This window comes from Anolis sagrei, chromosome 5 (assembly GCF_037176765.1).
Source record: "Anolis sagrei isolate rAnoSag1 chromosome 5, rAnoSag1.mat, whole genome shotgun sequence".
Lineage (NCBI taxonomy): Eukaryota > Metazoa > Chordata > Lepidosauria > Squamata > Dactyloidae > Anolis > Anolis sagrei.
Genome location: NC_090025.1, coordinates 47,378,634 through 47,400,911, shown reverse-complemented (window position 1 = coordinate 47,400,911; position 22,278 = coordinate 47,378,634). Strand labels below are relative to the sequence as shown.

The 22,278-nt window shown below is 41.1% G+C and overlaps 1 protein-coding gene across 4 annotated transcripts in view; it reads left to right on the top strand.

Annotated features, from left to right (window-relative positions):
• The window catches only part of ZNF827 (zinc finger protein 827), a 170,876-nt gene extending 148,678 nt beyond the window's left edge, over positions 1-22,198 (top strand). The window contains exons 9-14 of one of the 4 annotated variants that reach the window (XM_060778876.2): positions 29-166; positions 4,827-4,998; positions 7,349-7,515; positions 10,364-10,555; positions 10,655-10,832; positions 14,738-22,198. In XM_060778876.2, the coding sequence (XP_060634859.2) occupies positions 29-166; positions 4,827-4,998; positions 7,349-7,515; positions 10,364-10,555; positions 10,655-10,832; positions 14,738-15,545 (1,655 nt within the window). In that variant the 3' untranslated portion in view covers positions 15,546-22,198. Of the gene's footprint in view, positions 1-28; positions 167-4,826; positions 4,999-7,348; positions 7,516-10,363; positions 10,626-10,654; positions 10,842-14,737 lie in introns of all 4 variants that reach the window. The other 3 variants (XM_060778879.2, XM_060778877.2, XM_060778878.2) reach the window with 3 other exon arrangements.
• The last annotated feature ends 80 nt before the right edge of the window (positions 22,199-22,278 follow it).

The window sequence follows — 22,278 nt, the reverse complement described above, 5'->3', positions numbered from 1 at the left end:
CTGTATTTTCTCCTTTTTTGGGGAATAGATACAGAGAAGATAGGGCTGGAAGCTGGAAATGGGTTACCATCTTGGAAATTTAATGACCAGCTCTTTCCCTGTGATGTGTGTGGAAAAGTGTTTGGCCGACAGCAGACGTTGTCCCGACATCTCTCCCTGCACACAGGTAACACTTTTTTCAGCAATAGTGTTGCATACTTTCTCTCATTTTTTCATGGTATCAACGAACATTTCTTTGCATGCAAATGACGGTGGATTGCTTTATCCTCTGTGTATTTTGCAATGCTCATAAATGATGGGATTATATCTATCTCCAGTAACTGAAAACAAACTTGTCTCTGTCTTGCTCTGATCCTGTGCAAATGTCCTGTATTGAGGATTAGCTACTGGAGGGCAACAGATAAACTACCAGAAATCACACACACACACCCCTTTTGCCCCTCTCATTTTTGATCTGGATGGAAAACCAGAGCTTTGAAAAGGGACTTTTGTGGACAGTAATTCAAAAGTCTTGGTTGCCAATGGTCATGGAAGATTCTGGGATGAGTAGTGCAAAGTGTAATTTTTTTAAAGCTCTTGGTAAAACACTACGGCGGGGGTTCTTAACCAGGGATCTTCAGACACCTTAGGGGTCTGTGGAAAGATTTCAGGGGGTCTGTGAGCTTGAATTAGAGGGGGGAAATCAATTTATTAACTTAGTTTTCTCTCACTTCTAACTGAAAACTAACATTTCCTTCCGTTATAATTGTATGCAAAAAATTACAATAGTATTCATTTCCTATCACATTACAATTGTTGCATATCTCAAAAAATCATTTAGACCAGTGGTTCTCAACCTGTGGTCCCCCAGATGTTTTGGCTTACAACTCCCATGATTGTTAGGATTTCTGGAATTTGAAGGCCAAAATATCTGGGGATCCAAAAGTTGAGAACCACTGATTTAGACAGATGTTGCACCGTCTTAGGTCATCAGGTATTGAAATTGTGTGAAAGATGTAAAATGCAATTTTGATTAATACTAAAATTTAATTTAAAGGCATGCTGGTGGTGAGTGTCATAAAACTATATGTGGCTACATTCTGAGAAAGCCCGTGGTTTTATAATAAATAATAATAAAACTTTGTTTACATCCTGCCAACACCTCCCCGAAGGGATTCAGGGCAGCTCACAAAAGCACTCCAAGGTGCAACACACATAAATACACCATACATAGCATATAAAAATTGACAGTATAAACTTACACAATGATATTATATAACAATATTTCATCTGAATGGCAGAAGGGTCTGTGGAACAACAAAATATTAAGAACTCCTGCTATAAGGGAATGTTATCTAAGTTGTAATAATTAGACCAGTGCAGTGAGGTACTAACTACTCCTTCAGTTATTGTCTCATAATACTTATGATCAGTGTTCTAGCAAGAATTGATTTATTAAATATCCAGTGACATAGTCAGTGACCCAGTAAAGAATTTGGTAAAAAAAAAAAACTGGTCCAGAGATACCCTTCCAAGTTTTGGACAGATAGTGCTGATGCCCATTGATGGTACAAAAATATGTTTGAATCATGTTTGTTGTTTAAAGATTCTGAATAGTATCCTGTTGCTGCAGTAATCTAGCAGTTGCACCTTTTTCAGCATGGTGCTGTGCAAGAGAAGGCAGATAGTGGCTGCGATCCTGTATGGCACAGCATAGATCATGTACCATCACCTCTAACTTTATTGTGTCAGGAGCAACCAGACAGTTGTATTACATTTTTAACAAAACAAACAAACAGACAAAACACAAAGTTTGCAAGCTTGATAGTTGATTAAATGTCCTTTGACCAGTAGCTGGCCATTTGGAGTGCCTCTGGTGTTGTCGCAAGAAGGTCCTGACACGATAAATAAAAAAAATAAAATAAACCTCTAACTTATTGAAAAGGCTTTGAAGTTGCTCCATATGACCACATGACACCCCCGCAAATCTTAGTGTCACAATTTTGTGCTGGGTTATGATAATGTAGCCAGAATATGTCCCATCTGCTCTCCTCAATGCATGAAATTGCTGTCTTGGGCAATTTCAAAGGCATTTCAGTTAGAGTTTGGGCACTACAGAAAAAAAATGGATACCAAACCCTGCAGCAGCCCAAAAACGAATATCCACACACATAAGGAAACATATGGATGTGGATGTCCCACATGCCAACCAGAATATGCTAGCTCCAACAAGCCTATTTCTCTAGTGTCTTTCTTCCTTCATGGCATGGTCACTACCTTTATTCTGTCTTCATTGCCACCACCATTTACACTGTCCTGACTTTGTTCAGGAGTAATGCCTCATTGTTAGCTGGTGTCAAAATATTTTAGTATGGCTCCATGGTTTTAAGTTAGAGAGATAACTAAGTTATGTTAATATTATTTAAAAAAATCTTATTAAGGAGGAAACTTGATCTGTTCACAAATGAAGCCTGGGATGTTTGAGTTTGTACTGTTTTGTTTAGGCCTTGCTGCTCTCATAAGAGAGCCCCATTGTAGAGTTGAAACATACATGCTAAAATGTAGATGTGGAGAAATGTACTGGCTTTCAGATTAAGGCCTTCAAAAGCATTGTCAGGCCATTTCTGTGAAGGCTTCCAACTGGGTGGCACAGGTTGATAGTTCTAATAATTTAAACATTGAGTTGCTGTGAGTTTTCTGGACTGTATGGCCATGTTCCAGAAGTGAACATGGCCATGCAGCCTAGAAAACTCACAGCAACGTGGTGATTCCAGCCTTCAACAACACAATTTAAACATTTTTTTTTACATTTAAATTTACTTTAATTTTTTTCAGCTGAAACAGAGCTTGAAAAGTTACTATGTGGACTATTCAATTATCATTTTGGCCACCCTCCTCTGGACACATTCCAGCTTGTCAATATCTCCCTTCAATTGCAGTGCCCAGAATTGGACACAATATTCCACGCGTGGTCTGACCAAGGCAGAATAGTGGGTTAGCATGACTTCCCTGGATCTAAACACTAGACTCTTATTTATGCAGGCCAAAATCCCATTGGTTTTTTTAGCTGCCGCATCACATTGTTGACGCATGTTTAACTTGTTGTCCACGAGGTCTCCAAGATCTTTCTCACACATATTGCTGTCATGCCAGTCATCCCCAATTCTATGTTTTTGCATTTCAATTTTTTTTCTGCCTAAGTGGAGTATTTTGCATTTGTCCCTGTTGAATTTAATTTTGTTAGTTTTGGCCCATCTCTCTAATTTGTTAAGATCGTTTTGAATTCTGAAGATATGAAAGGAGACTACCTTTCTTTGTCCCATTTGGCCAGAGGAGAGGTAATGGGGTGAGAGAACTTCTCGCCTCTGCCTCTGCCTCTTGCCTCTGCTTTTGTGCTGGATCCCTAATACAGACAGGTTGCACTTCTTGCATTGTGATCATCTGTTTCCAACATTGACCTTTGGATATATGTTGACCCAGGTATTTTGGATCAATTATTTAAAAGTTTTTTTTTCAACTTGTAGATAAAGATATCATATTTGGTGTGACATGACACTATAAGTATTAGTTGCTGTCATAAATAAATTTGTAAAATTTAGTACAGGTGTTCAAAATATCTTGTACTCAGTTTTGTGATTGTTCTATAGTTGCCAATTTACATTTGCAAAGCTGTTGCAAGTGCAATTTAGTACCAAACAAATTTCTATTCCTGTGCTATTATTTTTAAGGCCGAGGTGTTTGGAGAAACTTTAGATGAAATGCTATCTTTTTTGAAGAAGTGTTTTATTATTAAACTGGATCGAATCCTGTCATGCACAGAGGAATAACAACTGTTGAATAAAAGGCACTCCTACCTCTGTATTCTTTGCCATATGTAGTTTCATGAATTTGGTGACAGGGGTTGTAATACCAAGAGCAGTCAGAGGGTTTTTTTGGTGGGGGTGGGGACTGTTCAAAGCAATAGGTATGTACCAGACTTCAGTGCCTTATTAGTATTGGTGGGAGAGATGAAAGTGTCTGTTTAATCTTCTGGTTGAAGTAAATGTAGCTCAAAAATATTCACTGGATTATACCTAGCACCAATTATTCTGAAGGATGAACAATATTTGCAAAAATGATATCATAGATATGCATCTCTTTACTAGTAACGATATTTTAACCATGTTTGCATGCTTACCACCATTATTTTGTCTTTCTTCATCAGAGGTTTTCCAGGTGTTTTGGCCTAAAAACTCCCAGAAATCCCAGCCAGTTTATCAGCTGTTAGGATTTCTGGGAGTTGAAGGCCAAAATATCTGGGGACCCACAGGCTAAGAACTACAGATCTCTATGATCTCAAGACATGCATAGGAAGATGTCATGTATTTGTTTAGAAAATGCTGGCAGAATCTGCTGAAGGGAAAGTTTCTCCTCATCACACTGGAAAAAATCTACTTAAAATCTGCTTTCTGCAGAATTCTGGGTTTTGTAGTTTAGTAAGGAACCTTTAACTGTCTCACTAAACTACAAACCCCAGAATTCTGCAGGAAGCAGAAACTGGATTTTAAGTGGATTTTTCCTCTAATATGATGAAGTGGTAACCGGTTACCAGTTAGTGTTACTGAAAGGTGTGGAAATATTCAGCAGCTCTTCAAAAATGCAAACAGAGTCTGTAAAAGTTGTTTTGGACTATAACTCCCATAACCCCCAAGCAGCATGGCTTTTGGGTGAGGATTGTAGTCTAAAGAGGACATTTGCAAGTTTTGAAGATTTCACCTCTCGCTGCCCAGTCTTCAGTGATTGTGACATCGAAGTGATTGGTTGACTCTCTGTGACCCCACTCAAAGTATTTAATTTTTTCTTTCCAGAAGAGAGAAAATACAAATGCCATTTGTGCCCCTATGCTGCTAAGTGCCGTGCTAACCTGAACCAGCACCTGACTGTCCATTCCGTGAAGCTGGTGAGTACAGACACTGAGGACATTGTCAGCGCTGTCACTTCCGAAGGCAGTGATGGAAAGAAGCACCCTTATTACTACAGGTGAGGACCCAGTGGGAAGCCAAGACCAGAGCCCAGGCCCCAGCCTCCTTTTTCTGCCTGCCTCTTACTATTAAAAACAAAAGAACAAGCACTGCTGCATTGCACATGCGGGAGGACCTGTTGGATGCTGTTGGCTTTCCTGCATTTTGCCCTAGCATTGACCAAAGTCAGAGCAGTGAGAGTTGTATCGTAAACAATCATGGCTATAAAAACTCTAAAAATGAAGGGAATCTGTAGCTCTACATGATTCTCCTGCTCTCTGTTTCAGATGAGAAATTCTACTGCCAATTTGTCGTATGTCCAAGCCAATGCCTGTATTCCCCTCTGTATATTTTGCTCCTCTACCACACAAAGCCTGATCTACTCCACCTTCCTTCAAATCAAAGTTTGGAAAAGTTGTTTTTTTAAATTATTATTTTAAAATATTCATTCATTCATTTTTCTATGGCTTCCAGAAATCCCAGCCAACATGTTTTCTGGATCTGGAATTCTGGAGGCTGTAGTGTGAAACACTAACTTTTTCCATCTCTGAAGCAAAATACAGCAAGCCACAAATTGTCACTGTTCTGTAACAGTTGAGAACAACTATGGAGCCATTTGCTCCTAGATAACTTCATTAATTTTATTTGTTTTGTCTGCTGTGAAAGAGCCCTATGCACAGAGATCACTTGGAATCCAAATGATATTTGACTCCAAGTATAGCTACATGCCATATAGGTCTTTTGTTTATGTGGCAAATCACACCACTTCAGGCCATGCAAAACAGGGTGCAATGGTATAGTGAAATCTATTGATCTTTTTAGCAAGCCGCTATATTCCAAAAGTTAGCCTGTTGATCTGTCTGCATGTTTCCAAGTGGCCTCTATAGGGGCTAGGAACTCCTGGTGGCACAATGGGTTAAACCCTTATGGCGGCAGGAATGAAGACCAACAGGTCAAAGGTTTTAATCCAAGGAGAGTACGGTTGAGCTCCCTTTGTCAGCTCCAGCTCCACATGCAGGGACGTGAGAGAAACCTCCCACAAGGATGGTAAAACACCTGGGTGTCCTCTGGGCAATGTCCTTGCAGATGGTCAATTCTCTCACACCAAAAACAACTTGTAGTTTCTCAAGTCACTCCTGGCATGGAAAAAAACTACAGGACTGATTGTATTTGAATTTGGTATTGGCTATTTCGTTAGGAAAGTGCTACTCATTCTGAGGAAATTGACTGGAATGTGCATGCGGTTTTTGGTTTTAGAAGTAATTCCTTAAATCCTTGAAATCCATTTTATTTCTATGTGTGCATTCATATAGACATATATACTTAGGTTTATACCCAGCCTTTCTAAGCACCTGCCATTTTAGCTGACTTACAATAATCTAAAGTAAGCAATGTTTTTTTTTTAAAAAAAACTTAATTAAAAATATACTGGATTGACTTTATTGAAAAAGCATACAGAAGCTGTAAAAACAGATCTTAAGATTCCAATTTAATCTGATTTCAGTGCACATTTAAAATCTAAGTTTAGAAAAGATACCTTTTGAATGTAAATCCCATTTGAAATACTGTACTCTAAAAATAACCTTTGCAATAAGAGCAGTGGAATCTTTCTGTCCTGATCACAAATTCATATCTCAGCTTCCTCAGCTACAATAGGATGTACAGCCTGAAGGTCTTAGGAAAATGAGGAAGTTCTTAGGGCTATTCCTTAGATAGTTTGGCTCTCAAGCCATATCTGGCTTATGAAATTCATTTTTTCCATGGCTGTCAATACTAGCAGGACTGAAAGCTGATTGCAGAATGTCTCTCTGAAGCACTTGTGTTTGCATAGCCGATTAGTACTTTTGCCCAGTCAGGCAGAAGAAATCCCTGGGCCCATTTTGACTTGTGTGTGTTGAGAATGCCAGGCATTTCTGCACGAGAGCCCAACCTGACATGGGATTCTATCCAAAGCTTGGGAGCTGTTCCTGAAGTGTGTAGCAAGCTCTCCATTTGGCCACATAGCAGCCTGACTAAATATCTTGGCAAGGCTGCAGCCCATCTTATTGCCCAAAGGAAATGGCTAGGTGATGTGCAGCATCTGGAACCTGTAGTTTTTAATTAACTTTATGATTATTTAGCATCATTATAGCATGTTTGGGATTGTTGCCTTGTGCCTGCCCTTAATCAGCTTGGCATGGCTCTCAGTTCACAAGCAGTTCAGCAGACAAAAGAGTATCCCCGTGCAATTTGAACAGCACAGAGAAGACTAAGTTTGCAAAACCAGATACTGGCCAGGTTGAAAGGAGGGAAGCAGTGTTCATCTTTGTCACAAAGGCATCAAATAGGCACAGGCTCCTGAATTTTTTCTAACTCTTTCTTGCCTCCAGTTGTCATGTATGTGGATTTGAAACTGAGATGAATGTCCAGTTTGTCAGTCATATGTCGCTTCATGTGGATAAAGAACAGTGGATGTTTTCTATTTGCTGCACAGCCTGTGATTTTGTGACCATGGAAGAGTCAGAGATGAAGGCTCATGTCGCCACCAAGCACACAGGTGATCACCTCTATTTGGGTTTGGGTTTGTCTTCTCTTATGATTTCTGCTATTTCCTCTGATGCACAGATTGAGAAAGTTTCATTTTGGACTACAACTGCCAGAATCCTCAAGCCACCCATTCAACAAGGAAATAATTCCAAACTCTGCAGTTTAATGGTGCCATAGCAGTTGGACCATTCCGTGGCAGCCTCCTACTGGCACTACTGGTAGTGGTCAAGGCCAAACTGAATTCCAGATTATGCCATAAGTTTAAATGGCATCATTTATCACTTTGTTTTCTTTTTTGTTCAGTGTGATTCTTGAATGTCTGAGTCTGTTGTACAGAGTGTTTCCAAGTCCCTGCTGTTTCCATTAGGGGAGCTATTGCTAGATCTGGCACTGTCCACCTCCTTATACTTTCTGTGTGTGTTTGCATTTGCAACTGCTTTCTATAATGTACTGAAGATATATTCCTGGATATCTTTTGCAAACAGGAGTTAATATCCTTGTGCAAGAATAACTTAGGGAGTTTCGCACATGCTCACAAATAATGGTGAGTCGTAGGCTCTTTCTTAACAAACCAAGCAATTCTAGCTTATTTCCTTTCCAACTATTTTGATCATTCCAACTATTTTGATCATCCTCTTTGTTGGCAGTAGATGGGAACTGAAGAACAGCAAGGAAACAGGGAGAAACTTTGTTCAGTTAGTGCCCCCTGTCCTGGTGCAAATCAGTGGAAAAATAAGGAACCTGTGTCAACCTGAGACAGAACACCTTAGACATTGTTCCAGTTCTTCTCCATGTTTTTAAAATGGTGTCAAAAGAGGATGAAAAGAGGACGTCCAGTCATTATAAGTACACAGACATAGGTTGATTATAAGCTTACTATCTGTGCCTGTCAAAGTCAGTGCAGCTATCCCATCTTCTCCTCTTTTATTTTTTTAAAAAAAAATTTGTGGAAAGGAAGAAGATAGAAACAATATTGACAAACAGGGGAGGTTTTTCTGACTATAGAAACAGGAAGAAAATGACGGGATTGGAATGACAACATTCTTGAAGGACCTAGAACAGAACTGGGCAGATTCTGGAGGCCTTGGCATACTGTGCCCTCCAAGGCTTCTGGGGGCACAATTGGCCATGGGGGGGGGTGGATTTAGAAGTTGGGAGGGGGGCCACGTGCTGTGTGAACTCCACATTATCCCCTTCTCCCACAAAAACAACCTTAAGGGAGCACAGTTGCAGAATGGGTTAAACTGTTCAGCTGCTGACCGGAAGGTTGGCAGTTTGAATCCACAGGGCAGGGTGAGCTTTTGCTGTTAGCCCCAGCTCCTGCCAAACTAGCAGTTCGAAAACATGTAAATGTGAGTAGGTCAATAGGTACCACCTCAGCAGGAAGGTAAACGGCACTCCATGCAGTCATGCCAGCCATATGACCAGGAGGTGTCTATGGACAATGCAGGCTCTTCAGCTTAGAAATGGAGATGAGCACCACCCCCAGAGCCGGAGATGAAAAGGAAGACTTTACCATTATCTGTGTGTCTGTGTTTCATAGTTTTGAGGCATTATAGGACAGAACATACAGAAAGGAGATATGTTGTGTCAACATCCAGCTTTTCGGTGCCTTGGAGGTTGTGCTCAATCCAGCCACAGGGGGGTGTAGTCACTCCGTCCTCTATGACTAAGAGCCATCAGGACTTCCTCCTTCCTTTTGGTCACCACATTTTCTGGCCTTTTTCTTTTATGGTGTTGTAAAATACCTCCCCCGCGCTTTTTTTTAAAGCTGTACCTAATTTCTCTACTTACAGCTCTAAGCTGTTTTTGAACTGCTTAGGTGAACAGTGAGCTGGGCTGACAGTCGGGTACTCACTCCAACCCGGGCTTCGAACTGGCACCCTTTCAGTTGGTAGATCTTATTGCTGTTGGTGGTGAATGAATGTTTGCCTTGTGTCTTGTATATGCTGGAATCTGCCCAGAGTCCCCTACTAGTGTTATTATAAGGTGTGTTAAGTCAATTGCTATCCTGCTGATCTTGAAAATTGAAGAACGCCCAACCAGGATGGCTAATGGTAAGGAATTATGGGAGTTGCAGTCCAAAACATCTGAAGAGCACAAAGTTCCCAATAGCTGTAGTAAATCCATGTAAGTAAGTCAAATGTTTAAACTTAGGAGCATTGCTTTTTAAATTGCAGAATTCTAACATTATACAGGATAGAATAGAAGTTGTGGCTGGAACCCATCACTGGCCATCTTGTGCCAACTTTCTGCTCAAATACAAAAAAATCAAACATATGTGTCACACTGACATCAGGTAAGGTGTCTAGACACTGTGGTCGCTTGGCAGGTACACAGGAGACAGATTGCTGTCAAACCATTTACTCCAGCCTTCGATTATAAGAGCAAGGATTTTTATTATTTAAAAAGGCTCTTGAAAGCTGTACATCACTTAAATATGAAAAACCTTGGATGTAGTAAACATAGAAAACCTATGAACAAGACTGGTGCCTTATTTTAGCTTTAACAAATTAGTTAGACATGGTTAGTTAGACTTGGAAGGATGACTTTGAGGACTACAGCTGTCAAAAACTCTGGTGGGAGGATCTGGGTATCTATAGTCCAAAACTGTCCCAAACTCTTCACATGACTGTTGCAAGACCTGGAGAAGGAGATACATCTCTGTGTGGCAAAAAGATTATCCATGTACTGTAGATCACATGGGTTGGGTGAGGACTGCATAACATGAAGTTGTCCATGCAGTTTCCCAAGAATGATTTCTGAAAATGGATTTCACGATGGTTGGAGCACTGATGTATTGTGACAACGCTTCTACTAATAAGCAAGTTAATGTTTTGATTTTGTTTTCTCTGTAGGTGAAGAGAGAAAGACACCCAGTGATTCAAACAGCCCTTCTTCTTCTTCCCTGTCCGCACTTAGTGATTCTGCCAACAGTAAAGAGGATGCAGATATCAGCCCCAAACCCAAGGGTCCAAACAACCTGCTAGTTATTTCCGTAGTGCCTGGTAGCCAGACCATATTAAATGCGGAAGAAAAGTCAGAGAAAGGTAAAATGTTGGCGAAATGGATGCCAAGTCAGCTCGTCCACTTAACGCAAGGCTGTGGTGTGTGGCTTAGGTAATAGTGTCTGTGGTTTCCTCTTGCAGGTTTTGAATGTGTTTTCTGTAACTTTGTCTGCAAAACAAAAAATATGTTTGAGCGCCATTTGCAAATCCACCTTATCACACGGATGTTTGAATGTGATGTGTGCCACAAGTTCATGAAGACTCCTGAGCAATTACTGGAGCACAAGAAATGCCACACTGTCCCCACCGGTGGGCTCAAGTAAGGAAAGCAAGTACACAAACTTTTACTGTGTTCAGCATCTCAATTATTGCGTTGATAAAAATGGGGAGGTGGGGGTGGGAGATCCTTATAGGGGAGCCATGCGTGTCTGGGATCTATTGGTTATCTTTACCTCTTACAGGTCAACCAAACACATTTAGGGTGCATCTACACTGTAGAATTAATGCAATTTAATGCCACTTGAACTGGTATGATTCAGTGCCATGGAATCATAGGAATTATAGTTTTACAAGGTCTTTAGTTTTCTCTGCCAAAGAGTGTTAGTTATTGTTGTTTATTTGTTCAGTCGCTTCCGACTCTTCGTGACCAGCCTACGCCAAAGCTCCCTATCGGCCGTCACCACCCCCAGCTCCTTCAGAGTCAAGCCAGTCACTTCAAGGATACCATCCATCCATCTTGCCCTTGGTCATCCCCTCTTTCTTTTTCCTTCCATTTTCCTCAGCATCAGTCTTCTCCAAGCTTTTCTGTCTTCTCATGATGTGGCCAAAGTACTTCATCTTTGCATCTAATATCCTTCCCTCCAATGAGCAGTCAGGCTTTATTTCCTAAAGTATGGACTGGTTGGATCTTCTCGCAATCCAAAGCACTCTCAGAATATTCCTCCAACAGTGCCTCACCAAATTACCAATTCCATAGCATTGAGCCCATGGCAGTTAAAAGTGGTGTAAAACTGCATTAATTACAGTGTAAATACACTGTAAGTCACTTGAATCCTCTGCTGGAAAAAAACATAGAGGGAAAGGTAACTTATAGTAGCAGTTGGCTGCATAAAGCTTTGCTTACAGAAATGTGAGCTCCATTTCCATGTTTGTGAGGGAGAGCCAATCAGGCATGCATAGCACTTCCTTGCAGACTTTAAAATAACTCTTTCATGAGCTAGAAACATAATGTAGTCCAAAATACTCAGATTGTAAGCACACACACACACACACACACACACACTAAACAACCATCCCAACCTGAAAATGGAAAATGCCTGAATCTGTCCCAGAAAGCAATTGATACTAACTGTATCCTAATGGACAGGATATTTCCATGTGCTAGAATGCTAAATCCCCATAATATATCAGCAGGAGAGTTTGGTTTTGATTTGATACTCTCTGTGGAAACTTAACAATACAAGTCCTTTTCAAGGTGACTGCTCTTTTTCATATAGCATTCTACACATTAATGAGATGTGGGGGGGGGGGGTATGTGCTCATCTCCATTTCCAAGCTGAAGAGCCAGCATTGCTCGTAGCCATCTCCTAGGTCATGTGGCCAGCATGACTGCATGGAGTGCTGTTACCTTCCTGCCAAAGCGGTACCTACCTATTAATCTACTCACATTTGCATGTTTTTGAATTGCTACATTGGCAGAAGCTGGGCCTAACAACGGGAGCTCACCCCATACCGCTGATTCGGACAGCCGACCTTCCAGTCAGGAAGTTTCACAGCTTAGCGGTTTATCCCACTGTGCCAACACAACCCCACTACATTACTATAATACTACATTACTATAGCCCCCCTATAGTGTCTTGCTGACCAAAAAGTCAGTGGTTTGAATCCAGGGAGCAGGATGAGTTTCCATCATTAGCCCCAGCTTCTGCCAACCTAGCAGTTTGAAAACATGTAAATGTGAGTAGATCATTAGGTACGGCTCTGGTGGGAAGCTAACAGCATTCCATGCATTCATGCCAGCCACATGACCTGTGAGGTGTTGGCAGACAACACCAGCTCTTCAGCTTAGAAATGAATATAAGCACCCCCCCCCCCCGAGTCGGACATGACGACTTAATGTCAAGGAGAAACTTTACCCTTTTCATTACTATAGTAGCAGCTAAAATAGTTCAAATAATTAAACCCTCCTTTGCATGTGAAATATTTAGAACCACTTCTCATGTTTTAAAAATTCTTTAGTTCTAAAACATGTGGGATGCTTTTCCAATTTAAAAGCACTCTGAAAAAATATGCAATTATCTTACTAGAACCAGCAATACATAACAGCAAATCTCCACTCCGTTCAACCCCCCTAAAAACATTTTTTTTACAGTTCACTGATCAGGCCACCCATGAGTCAGAGGCAGTCACTCTTAAAAGTACTTTGGTCCAAAACAATCCTTGACCGTGCAGAACAAAATGTTGTTTATAAATAGTAGTTTAGAAACCTGGAGCAAGGATGAGTATCCACTGCATGTAAACACATGTATCTGTCAGATGTAATGGTGAATGGATGAACATGTGGGTTGGATTCATCCCTGCGTTACCAGGATGCCTCATTGAAAGATAATAGGCAAAACAGACCAGAATGACTCATTTCAAAGGCATCTGCCTGCATTTGTCAACTTCATAAAAGGAGCAGCTTGCCATTTTATGTCTTAAGAAGTCCAAGAATGCACATGCCAAGGTGAGACAAACTGCTTTAGATGGCTCTATGATAGAAAGATATAGGAAGGAAGGGGCTGGAGTCTGAACTGTGTAGCAAGAATTCAGGATCGGCCCTTCCACAAGCGACACTGAGCTCTACGACTGATTCAGCAGATCAGAAAGGACAGTTGAGCACTCACACACCCATCTGCCACTTCCAGGGCTGCCCTTTACCTGCATCTACCACCTGTTGCCCACCAACCAGCTGCCACTTTTGCTGCTTCAGCAAATACAATTAATTTAAAATTTAATTTTGAATAGCATTTGTCACTGCAGAAAAATGGCTCCTTGCAATAACCCAGTGATTTGCTTTGAGGATGGGGTCTTTCATAAGGCATCAAGGTGGCCCCAGAGAAAGGCTGTGATAACAGCAATATGAGCAACTACTATTTAAAGCTTAACTTTGAAGCTTTTAACTTAAGCTCTGATTTTTGAAGTTAGTTTTGGGGTGTGAGGCTCTTAGAGCTGCCTGGCCCATATCAGCAGTGGCCATGTAAGCTGGATTCCAGGTGTCATAGCCTCAGGTTACACGTGTTGCAGCCAAATTGGAACAATGCAGATCTTGTTTGGGGCTTGCTCACCAGAAAGGCCTCACAGAGGGATGGCCCCTTTCCTCTCTATGTGGAAAGTCACATGATCCCACAAATCATGGGAGTGTCTATGCATCTGCTTCTGCAGCAGTAGCAGTTTTAAAAGCAAGGAGAGTTAGAAGAGTTGAAGGTAATGGTGACAAAAACATTTTTTTAAAGGGAAGCTGCATGATGAGACGACAAGAAAAACAATCCTGTAGAAACAATGCCATACACAAGTCTTGGTAAAGTGCTGGCATTGACAAGTGCACTTAGACTCTGCTTTGGGCATCAAAACGTTAGAAATTTCATACTAAATGAGAGCCTTGAATCCATTTTATTAGTCCCAACTAGAATAAACTTAGTGGATCTATAGTGTTGACTCATCATTCAAAAATGTAATTGGGCTTCCTCTAGTTAGGGTTTCATCAATAGGATTAGTATTTGTATTACGTTAAAAAGGTAAAGGTTCTCCCTGACATTAAGTCTAGTTGTGTCCAACTCTGGGGGATGGTGCTCTTCTCCATTTCTAAGCTGAAGAGCCAGTGTTGTCTGTAGACACCTCCAAGATCATGTAGCCAGCATGATTGCATGGAGCACTACTACCTTCCCACAGAAGCGGCACCTATTGATCTACTGACATTTGCATGTTTTCAAACTGCTAGGTTGGAGGAAGCTGGGGCTAACAGCAGGAGCTCACCCTGCTCCCCAGCTTCAAACCGCCAACCTTTAAGTCAGCAGTTTAACTTGCTGTACCACCAGGGGGCCCTTCATATTACATTAGTTGGTTAAAATGTTTTCCCAATAGTCCTAAACTTGAAGAGAATGATACTAATTTTAATGGGGTTGCATCTGTTTGGGTGGATGACTATCTAGGCCCATGTGTCAGTGTCTGTTTGGTTCTTGATAGGTGCCCGTTCTGCATTTATTCCACAAACCGTCCAGCAGCGATGGAATGCCATTTGAAGACCCACTACAAAATGGAGTACAAGTGCCGGATCTGCCAGGCAGTGAAAGCCAACCAGTTGGAGCTGGAAATGCACATTCGGGAGCATCGCCTTGGCAACCATTACAAATGTGACCAGTGCGGCTACCTTTCCAAGACGGCCAACAAGCTGATCGAGCATGTGCGCGTACACACTGGGGAGCGCCCTTTTCACTGTGACCAGTGCAGCTACAGCTGCAAGCGCAAAGACAATCTCAACCTGCACAAGAAGCTCAAGCATGCACCGCGGCAGACTTTCAGCTGCGAAGAGTGCCTCTTCAAGACCACCCACCCTTTTGTCTTCAGCCGCCATGTGAAGAAGCACCAAAACGGGGACTGCTTCGAAGAGGAGAAAAAGGGCCAGGGATCAAGCTCTAAGGAAGCCAGCCCTCTCCTTGCAGGCAGCAGTCCCCGGAGCCTCTTGTCACCTCTTTCCATGATGTCCGCCTCCCAGGCTCTCCAAACAGTGGCCATGACGGCTGCTCAAAGTGGGGGTGCGGAGCCAAACCTGGCACTTAAGGCCTTGGCCATCAATGGCACTTCCCTCTGTTTTGACAAGTATCGAAACTCTGAGTTTGCCCACCTCATTCCCTTGACCATGTTTTTTCCTAAGAACCACTTTGAGATCACATTCCATGCGCCCCAGCCACAGACTGTACGCCTGGGTGACACATCGCCGAAGCACTCCTTCCTCGCCTACCTTGGACTCACCGAAAGGGCAGAAACTGTCTGAGGGCAGCCACATTCTGTACCAAAAATACTCCAAACACACCCAAGAGACACCCAGCAGGTATATACGTTGTTGCAAACCATACCCAGGTATGGCTAGCTGAACCTTTGTACTATAGATCATTAGTCGTGAGATATAAGAAAACAAAATGGCTCTGTGTGTCTCTTTAATGCATTGACATGAAGGCTGCTTTATTAAAAACTTCAGAGAGGTGACCTCCTTCATTCTTCTACTTTCAGAGGCATGTCCCCAGCACTCTTAACTTAAAAACTCTTTTTTTGTCTTGTTTAACGCTGAACAAGAGTGTCCTTAATGGCAATCAGCACTTGCTAAGATTACATACTGATGCATTTTCCTTTGGGTTTGTGAGTGCGAATGTGTCTGAAAGAGAGTCAGTGTGCCATGACATTACTTTTGCACATCCTTTTGTAATGGCTTATTTAATATGAACACATAAAGCTGCCTTATACCACGTCAGACCAGTGGTCCATCTCGCCTAGTATTGTCTGCTCTGCCTGGCAGCACAGCACTTCTCCAAGCTTCTCAAGCAGAAGTCTTTCCCAGCATCTGTCGCCTGAGAAGCTCTTGCCTGGAGAGGCTGGGGATTGAACCTGGGACTTCGATACATGCAAAGCATGTGCTCTACCTACCATTGAGCAGCACCCTTGCCCCTTGCGATAATGATTGCGGTTCTCCATGCTCACCACTTTGCCTGCTTCTCTTTCTTTTGCAGTTATCCGAACATGGGAACAGCAATGCTTGGTTCAAGCAGTGTTGGCAAACCTGTCAGTACTACTTCGAATGTGCTATAGAATAGTTGTTGGTTAGGAATTCTCCTCTCTGGGAATTCAAAGATCAGGGCAGAAGTAGTTGAGAAGAAACTATTATTTTCAGCCTTGCAAGTTGAGGGCTGTTTCACATGTTACCATTTTTCAACATGGAAATAATCTCTGCATGGGCAAATGGATTATACCCAGTCATGTTTGTCATAATATGAATGTGTTCTTTCCCTACCTCTCTCTCTCTCTCTCTCTCTCTCTACCACAAATTGGTTAGCCTCTGCACATTTATGCTGCTTGGAGGTTGTGTTCCATGAAAACAAACAAAAACAATGCACTTCTGCCTCTTTTGGAAATGTTGTAGTGCAGATGCATGTTCCAACACAGAGATTATGTCTATAGAAGAAAAATGTATGAAGCAGCCTGGAATATAGAATACTGACATACAGGAAAGAGCACCCGGTCCTTTAAACAGCAAGTGCATTTTGAGCATGTCCAAGGTCTTCTGTTATAATCGTGTAAACTATGGGCTGTTTTTCCCCCCAATACTTTTTTGTACTTGAGTATAGTGCAGCTGTCCAGGAGCAAAGTTCAGCATGCCAGCATCCATTTTAAATGGAACGTATGCACTACATTTAAATTACTGTATTTCTTCCATTCTAAGATTGCTGTCAATTGTAAGACGCACACAAATTTCAGTACCACCACCAAAAAATAAAATACGTATGATTCTACAAGGGGCGTTCATTAAAGATTTCCCCTGACCCACTTCTATTTATCACAGGACATTGAAGCTGCACATGTGTAATGTTATAAATATCTATAGGTTAGGTGCCAATTTACAACTCAGAACTGCTAATGGCCTTGATTTTACAGGTGCTGAAATGGTGTGAGGTCTGATAATGGAGTCAGTGGAATACAGCTCAGTCATCAAGTTCCTTTATTTGAAAGGCCGCACACCAAAGGAGACGTTCAATAAGATTAAAGAGGTTTATGGTGATGATTCCCCATCATTTGATGTAGTCAAGAACTGACATCATCAATTCAAATGTAGTCGGACTTTGGTGTAAACAGCTCCGATTCCAGGGCAACCCCACTCTGCTATTGATGAACACACCATCCAGCAAGTGGAGGTCACCATTTTGGAAAATTGTCACATAACCATTTGCCACCTAGCCCAAATTGTCAATATTAGTGTGGGGTGCATGGAAAAAAATCATGCAAGATCATTTTCACATGCATAAGGTATCTGCTCACTGGGTCCCCTGGCTACTCACACCTTTCCAGAAGCAGGGACAAGTGGAATGTTCTCAGGCTCTATTGACAATGTGCCATGGAAACCAGGAGGAGTTTTTCAACAGACCGATCATATAGGATGAAAACTGGGTCCATCTCTATGATCCTGCGACTAAAGTCCAGTTGATGCAATGGAAGCATCATGACTCACCGCCTCCAAAGAAGGCACGTGCCCAACTCTCGGCAGGCAAGGTCTTGCTAACAGTATTTTGGGACCAACACAGAGTAGTATTGATGGATTTCCTAGCAAAGGGTACCATGATTACTAGGGCATAATATGCTTCACTGCTGCGGAAATTGCGAGAGGCCATCAAAACCAAGAGATGTGGCATGCTCACCAAAGGTGTCCACCTTCTGCAAGACAATGCACCAGTTCACAACTCACATGTTGCCCAAATGGAAGCATGCTCCTGTGGCTTTGAAATTCTGCCGCATCCCCCGTATTCACCCGACCTCACACCATCAGACTTCCACCTCTTTCCAACAATGAAGTTATTTTTGAAGGGCAAACATTTTTCAGATGGTGAGATTCTGATTTCTGAAGTCACAGTGTAGCTTTTGGAGCAACCTGTGCAAGTTGTTTACAGTTGCTTAAAAAGATGGGAGAAGTGTGTGTCCCTAGGTGGCACCTATGCAGAGAAGGACTAATAACTGTGCCAAGTTTTGTTTCCCTCAGTCCACAGGAAGTGGGTCAGGGGAAATCTTTAATTAATGCCCCTAATAAAATGCACCCCAATTTTAGAGATGTTTACATGGATGAGAAAGTGTGCCTTAGAATTGAAGAAATACAGTATTTTCCCCATTATGCTTCTGTCTAGTTTGCTAAGAAAATTAGTGATTTAAAGGCATGTGCTCAGTTCAAACTGATGCAAGGCAAGACTAGCACATGGGGAAGGGGGTGGGTGAGAAAATAATAGGAAGCAGTCTTCAGATGAGATCAAACATGATCATTCTTGCCTCAATTCAGTGGTTATGTTGTTTTGCAAAATCAAGAGTGTACATTCAACCATGATGAAATCTAGGAAAGGGGATATTAAAAAAGGAAGGGTTTGGTGAATTCTGGGTAGAAATGCTCAGACTAAATAAAGGCAGGTTTTGCACAGTGCTTGAGTCTTGCACTAATATGTTTCTCACGAGCAAAAAACATAAATAAATAAAGATAAGAAGTGTAGAAAAAAGGTTTTGTTGTCTGAAAAAGTACCAGATTGTATATTTGAAAAGTTAATGGCGAGTTCTTTTAAGCAGAAAGAGCAAAAAAAGGTGCTGTTTAATTATACAATTCTCTTTTGTATGCCCAATGGTTTGGTTATATTGGCAAAAAAATGTGTGTCCTTATAAACATTACTCTTCATGTTACTTGTATTCCTATATATCATTTTGTTGATACCTACTCGAGTATACTCTTCTAGGAAGCTAACTTTATATTTTTCTTAAAGCTCTTATTTTGTGGTCATTAAAATGACATAAATATTGCACTTTATTGCAGTAAGAAGCAAATGTTGCATTCCTATTAGATGATCTAAGTCCATTGTTAACTCTCCCCAAGATGTTCTTCCTTGCCCATGCACTGATGTTTATTGTCTGTCATTATCATTACCACTGCCAGCTCCCTCCACTAAACACATAAGAAGGAGAAGAAGTACAGATCTATATAACAGATCAAAGACCAGAAACTGTTCTCAATGGAGGACAAGAAGGGGAAAAAGCCGGTTTAACTAGGTAGGTTACATTACATTAACACAGAAGGAACAAGAGTCAATGTAGAAGTATAACAAAGAATAAAATAAGATGACTGGGTTGCTGAGAGTTTTCCGGGCTGTAAGGCCATGTTCCAGAAGCATTTTCACATCTATGGCAGGCATCCTCAGAGTTTGTGAGGTCTGTGGAAACTAGGCAAGTGAGGTTTATATATCTGGGAGGAAGAGCTCTTGTCTGTGTGAGGCAGGTGTGAATGTTGCAATTGGCCACCTTGATTAGCATCGAATGGTCTTGCAGTTTCAAAGACTGGCTGATTCCTGCCTAGGGGAATCCTTTGTTGGGAGGTGTTAGCTGGCCCTGATTGTTTCATGTCAGGAATTCCCCTGTTGTTTGAGTCTTTCTTTTTATTTACTGTCTTGATTTTAGAATTTTTTTCAATACTGGTAGCAGATTTTCTTCATTGTCATGGTTTCCTCCTTTCTGTTAAAATTGTCCACATGCTTGTGGATTTGAATGGCTTTTTTGTGTTGTCTGATATGGGGGTTGTTAGAGTGGTCCAGCATTTCTGTATTCTCAGATAATATGCTGTGTCCAGGTTGCTTCATCAACCATTGAAATCCACAGAACAAGATAGAATGAGCATAGCAAAGAGGAAAAAAAACTTGAAAAAGAGGGGTCAAAAAGACACAGAGAGATTTGATTTATTTAAACAGAGAGTATTTTGAGTATAGCAAAAGAAACTCTAAATAATTAGCTAATGCAACTAGGAAACAAAAATAATAATAACTGTGATTAAAAGTAGAGATGAAAAACAAAGCATGAAAATGGAGGATAAAATACTAATATTTCAGGAATTTCATCAGGATCTATATACAGCAAATGAAGGACCTAGAAAGAAAGTTGAAGAGTATGTATTTATTTTTTTGCTTTACTTCTATACCGCCTTTCTCAGCCAATGTTTATCTACAATGTTTATGTAGATAAACAATGGAAAATAAAGATCCAAGAAACAGACTAATTATGGAACAAGCAATATCAGAGAAAGAGATTGAGGAAATTATAGATAATTTAAAACCTGGAATGAGCCTAGGATTGGATGGGTTGGGACCAGAATATTACAAAAATACAAGAGTTCTTTCTCCCATCCTGGACATTCCATAGATATATAAACCTCACTTGCCTAGTTTCCAACAAACCTCCCAACCTCTGAGGATGCCTGCCATAGAGGCAGGCGAAACATCAGGAGAGAATGCTTCTGGAACGCAGCCATACAGCTTGGAAAACTCACAGCAACTCAGTGATTTGGGCCATGAAAGCCTTCGACAACAAATAAGATGATGTTTAAATTGTCCCCAACACAGGCATCTTGATACACTTTATTTCACCCAGTGGTGTTAAAAGTATTTGTATGAGCTGATTGTGTGGCAAAACATTGACTAAGGAAAGGTCAGTAGAGTGTCGTGGGCTATGACATTTTTGTAGCATCCCATCCCAATCTATGAGAAGAATATGGAAAAGCCTAGTAGGAATCACCAGCACTTAATATGTGGCAGAGAATCACACACAGATCTTCCAAATAGGCACAAGAAAGGATGAAGATGAGAAAGTGACATCTCAGTAGAGAGTTACCGGCAGTGACAAGGTGGCCGCTCATGAGAGATGTCCCAGCAAGCTGCAATAGGCCTTCTTCACCCAGTATGCTGCTGTATGCAACGCTGGCAAGCACACGTTCACACAAAGAGTTTATAATTTCTCATTTTCCAAAGCTATTTCTGTAGATCAGGGGAGGGCATTTTTCTCCAGTCTTGAATTATTTACTTAACTACAGATTTATCGCTGAAAGAACAGGCTCCACTTAAGAAAAGAAGGATTTGCCTGCTAATAGACAACATGTCAATCCGAAGGGTTAAATTAATTCCTTCATTAGCAAGGAGAAGATAAACTCCCACCCAGTGTTTGATAGGGACAATGGGAGTTGTAGTCCAAAAACTCTGGCGGGACAAGGGTGCCCACCGCTGCCTTATGGCAAGTATAAAGGGGCTGTGTTTCCACAAGTAGCTGCTGCAGTTAACTAAATATATTCAAGGTGTTTCTAATAAAAGGAAAAAAAATAGTGGATTGTCAGCAGGTAAGCTACGCATGCATAGGAATGTTAAGCGATTTCTCCCCCCTGTAAACCAAATGGTGCAATATACATAGGAACTGCAAGGAATGAGAGTATTATGATGCTGTAAGCAACTTAATGCCTTGGGTTTAACCATTTTCTTTTTGTATTGATGTCTTGTCATAGTAATGCTTGATATAATTGGGCAGCTTTATTTAGCACTTTGAACATTGAATTATTTCCGGAACGTTCGTTATACATGAGTTCTGAATGAGAGAGAAAAAAATGCATCTGGAGGTGTTTTTTATTATTTTTTTAAGGAAAAAATACAGTATTTATCCAAGCCCTTGCATACACAGTAATTTGTTGGCTGTCTGAAGCTAAAGATAGGAATGCTCCCTATAGATATCCTTTGCTTGTTAAAAGACTTGACGTTTTTACCAACAGGCTCGGTTTGTATCTGCTTTTTTCACTATGCATTCTTGAAGATAGGCTGGTTTTCTTGTTTTCCATCCAGTAATTTGGTTACATTCTCAGCACTTTCCTTGCTTCCCCCCGGCCCTTTTTAACTTGTTGTACCATATTCAGATATCACACTGTCAAGGTTTGTGTACATTAATGGAAATTTGTATTGTATAAAGCTTTTTTGCATTATAAGGCTGTACAGGGTCATTTTGACAGTAACTGGTATATTTCTTTGCATTTATGTTGCATTGCCAATTTCTAGTGTATCCAGTTTGGAAGTATATATACTCTAATTAAAAACAAAGTTGGCTATACTCTGGTCCTATTTTTGTCTTGTCACATCCCAATGGGTTACTATTTAATATGCCAGGACTTCAGGATCTGTGTTATACGC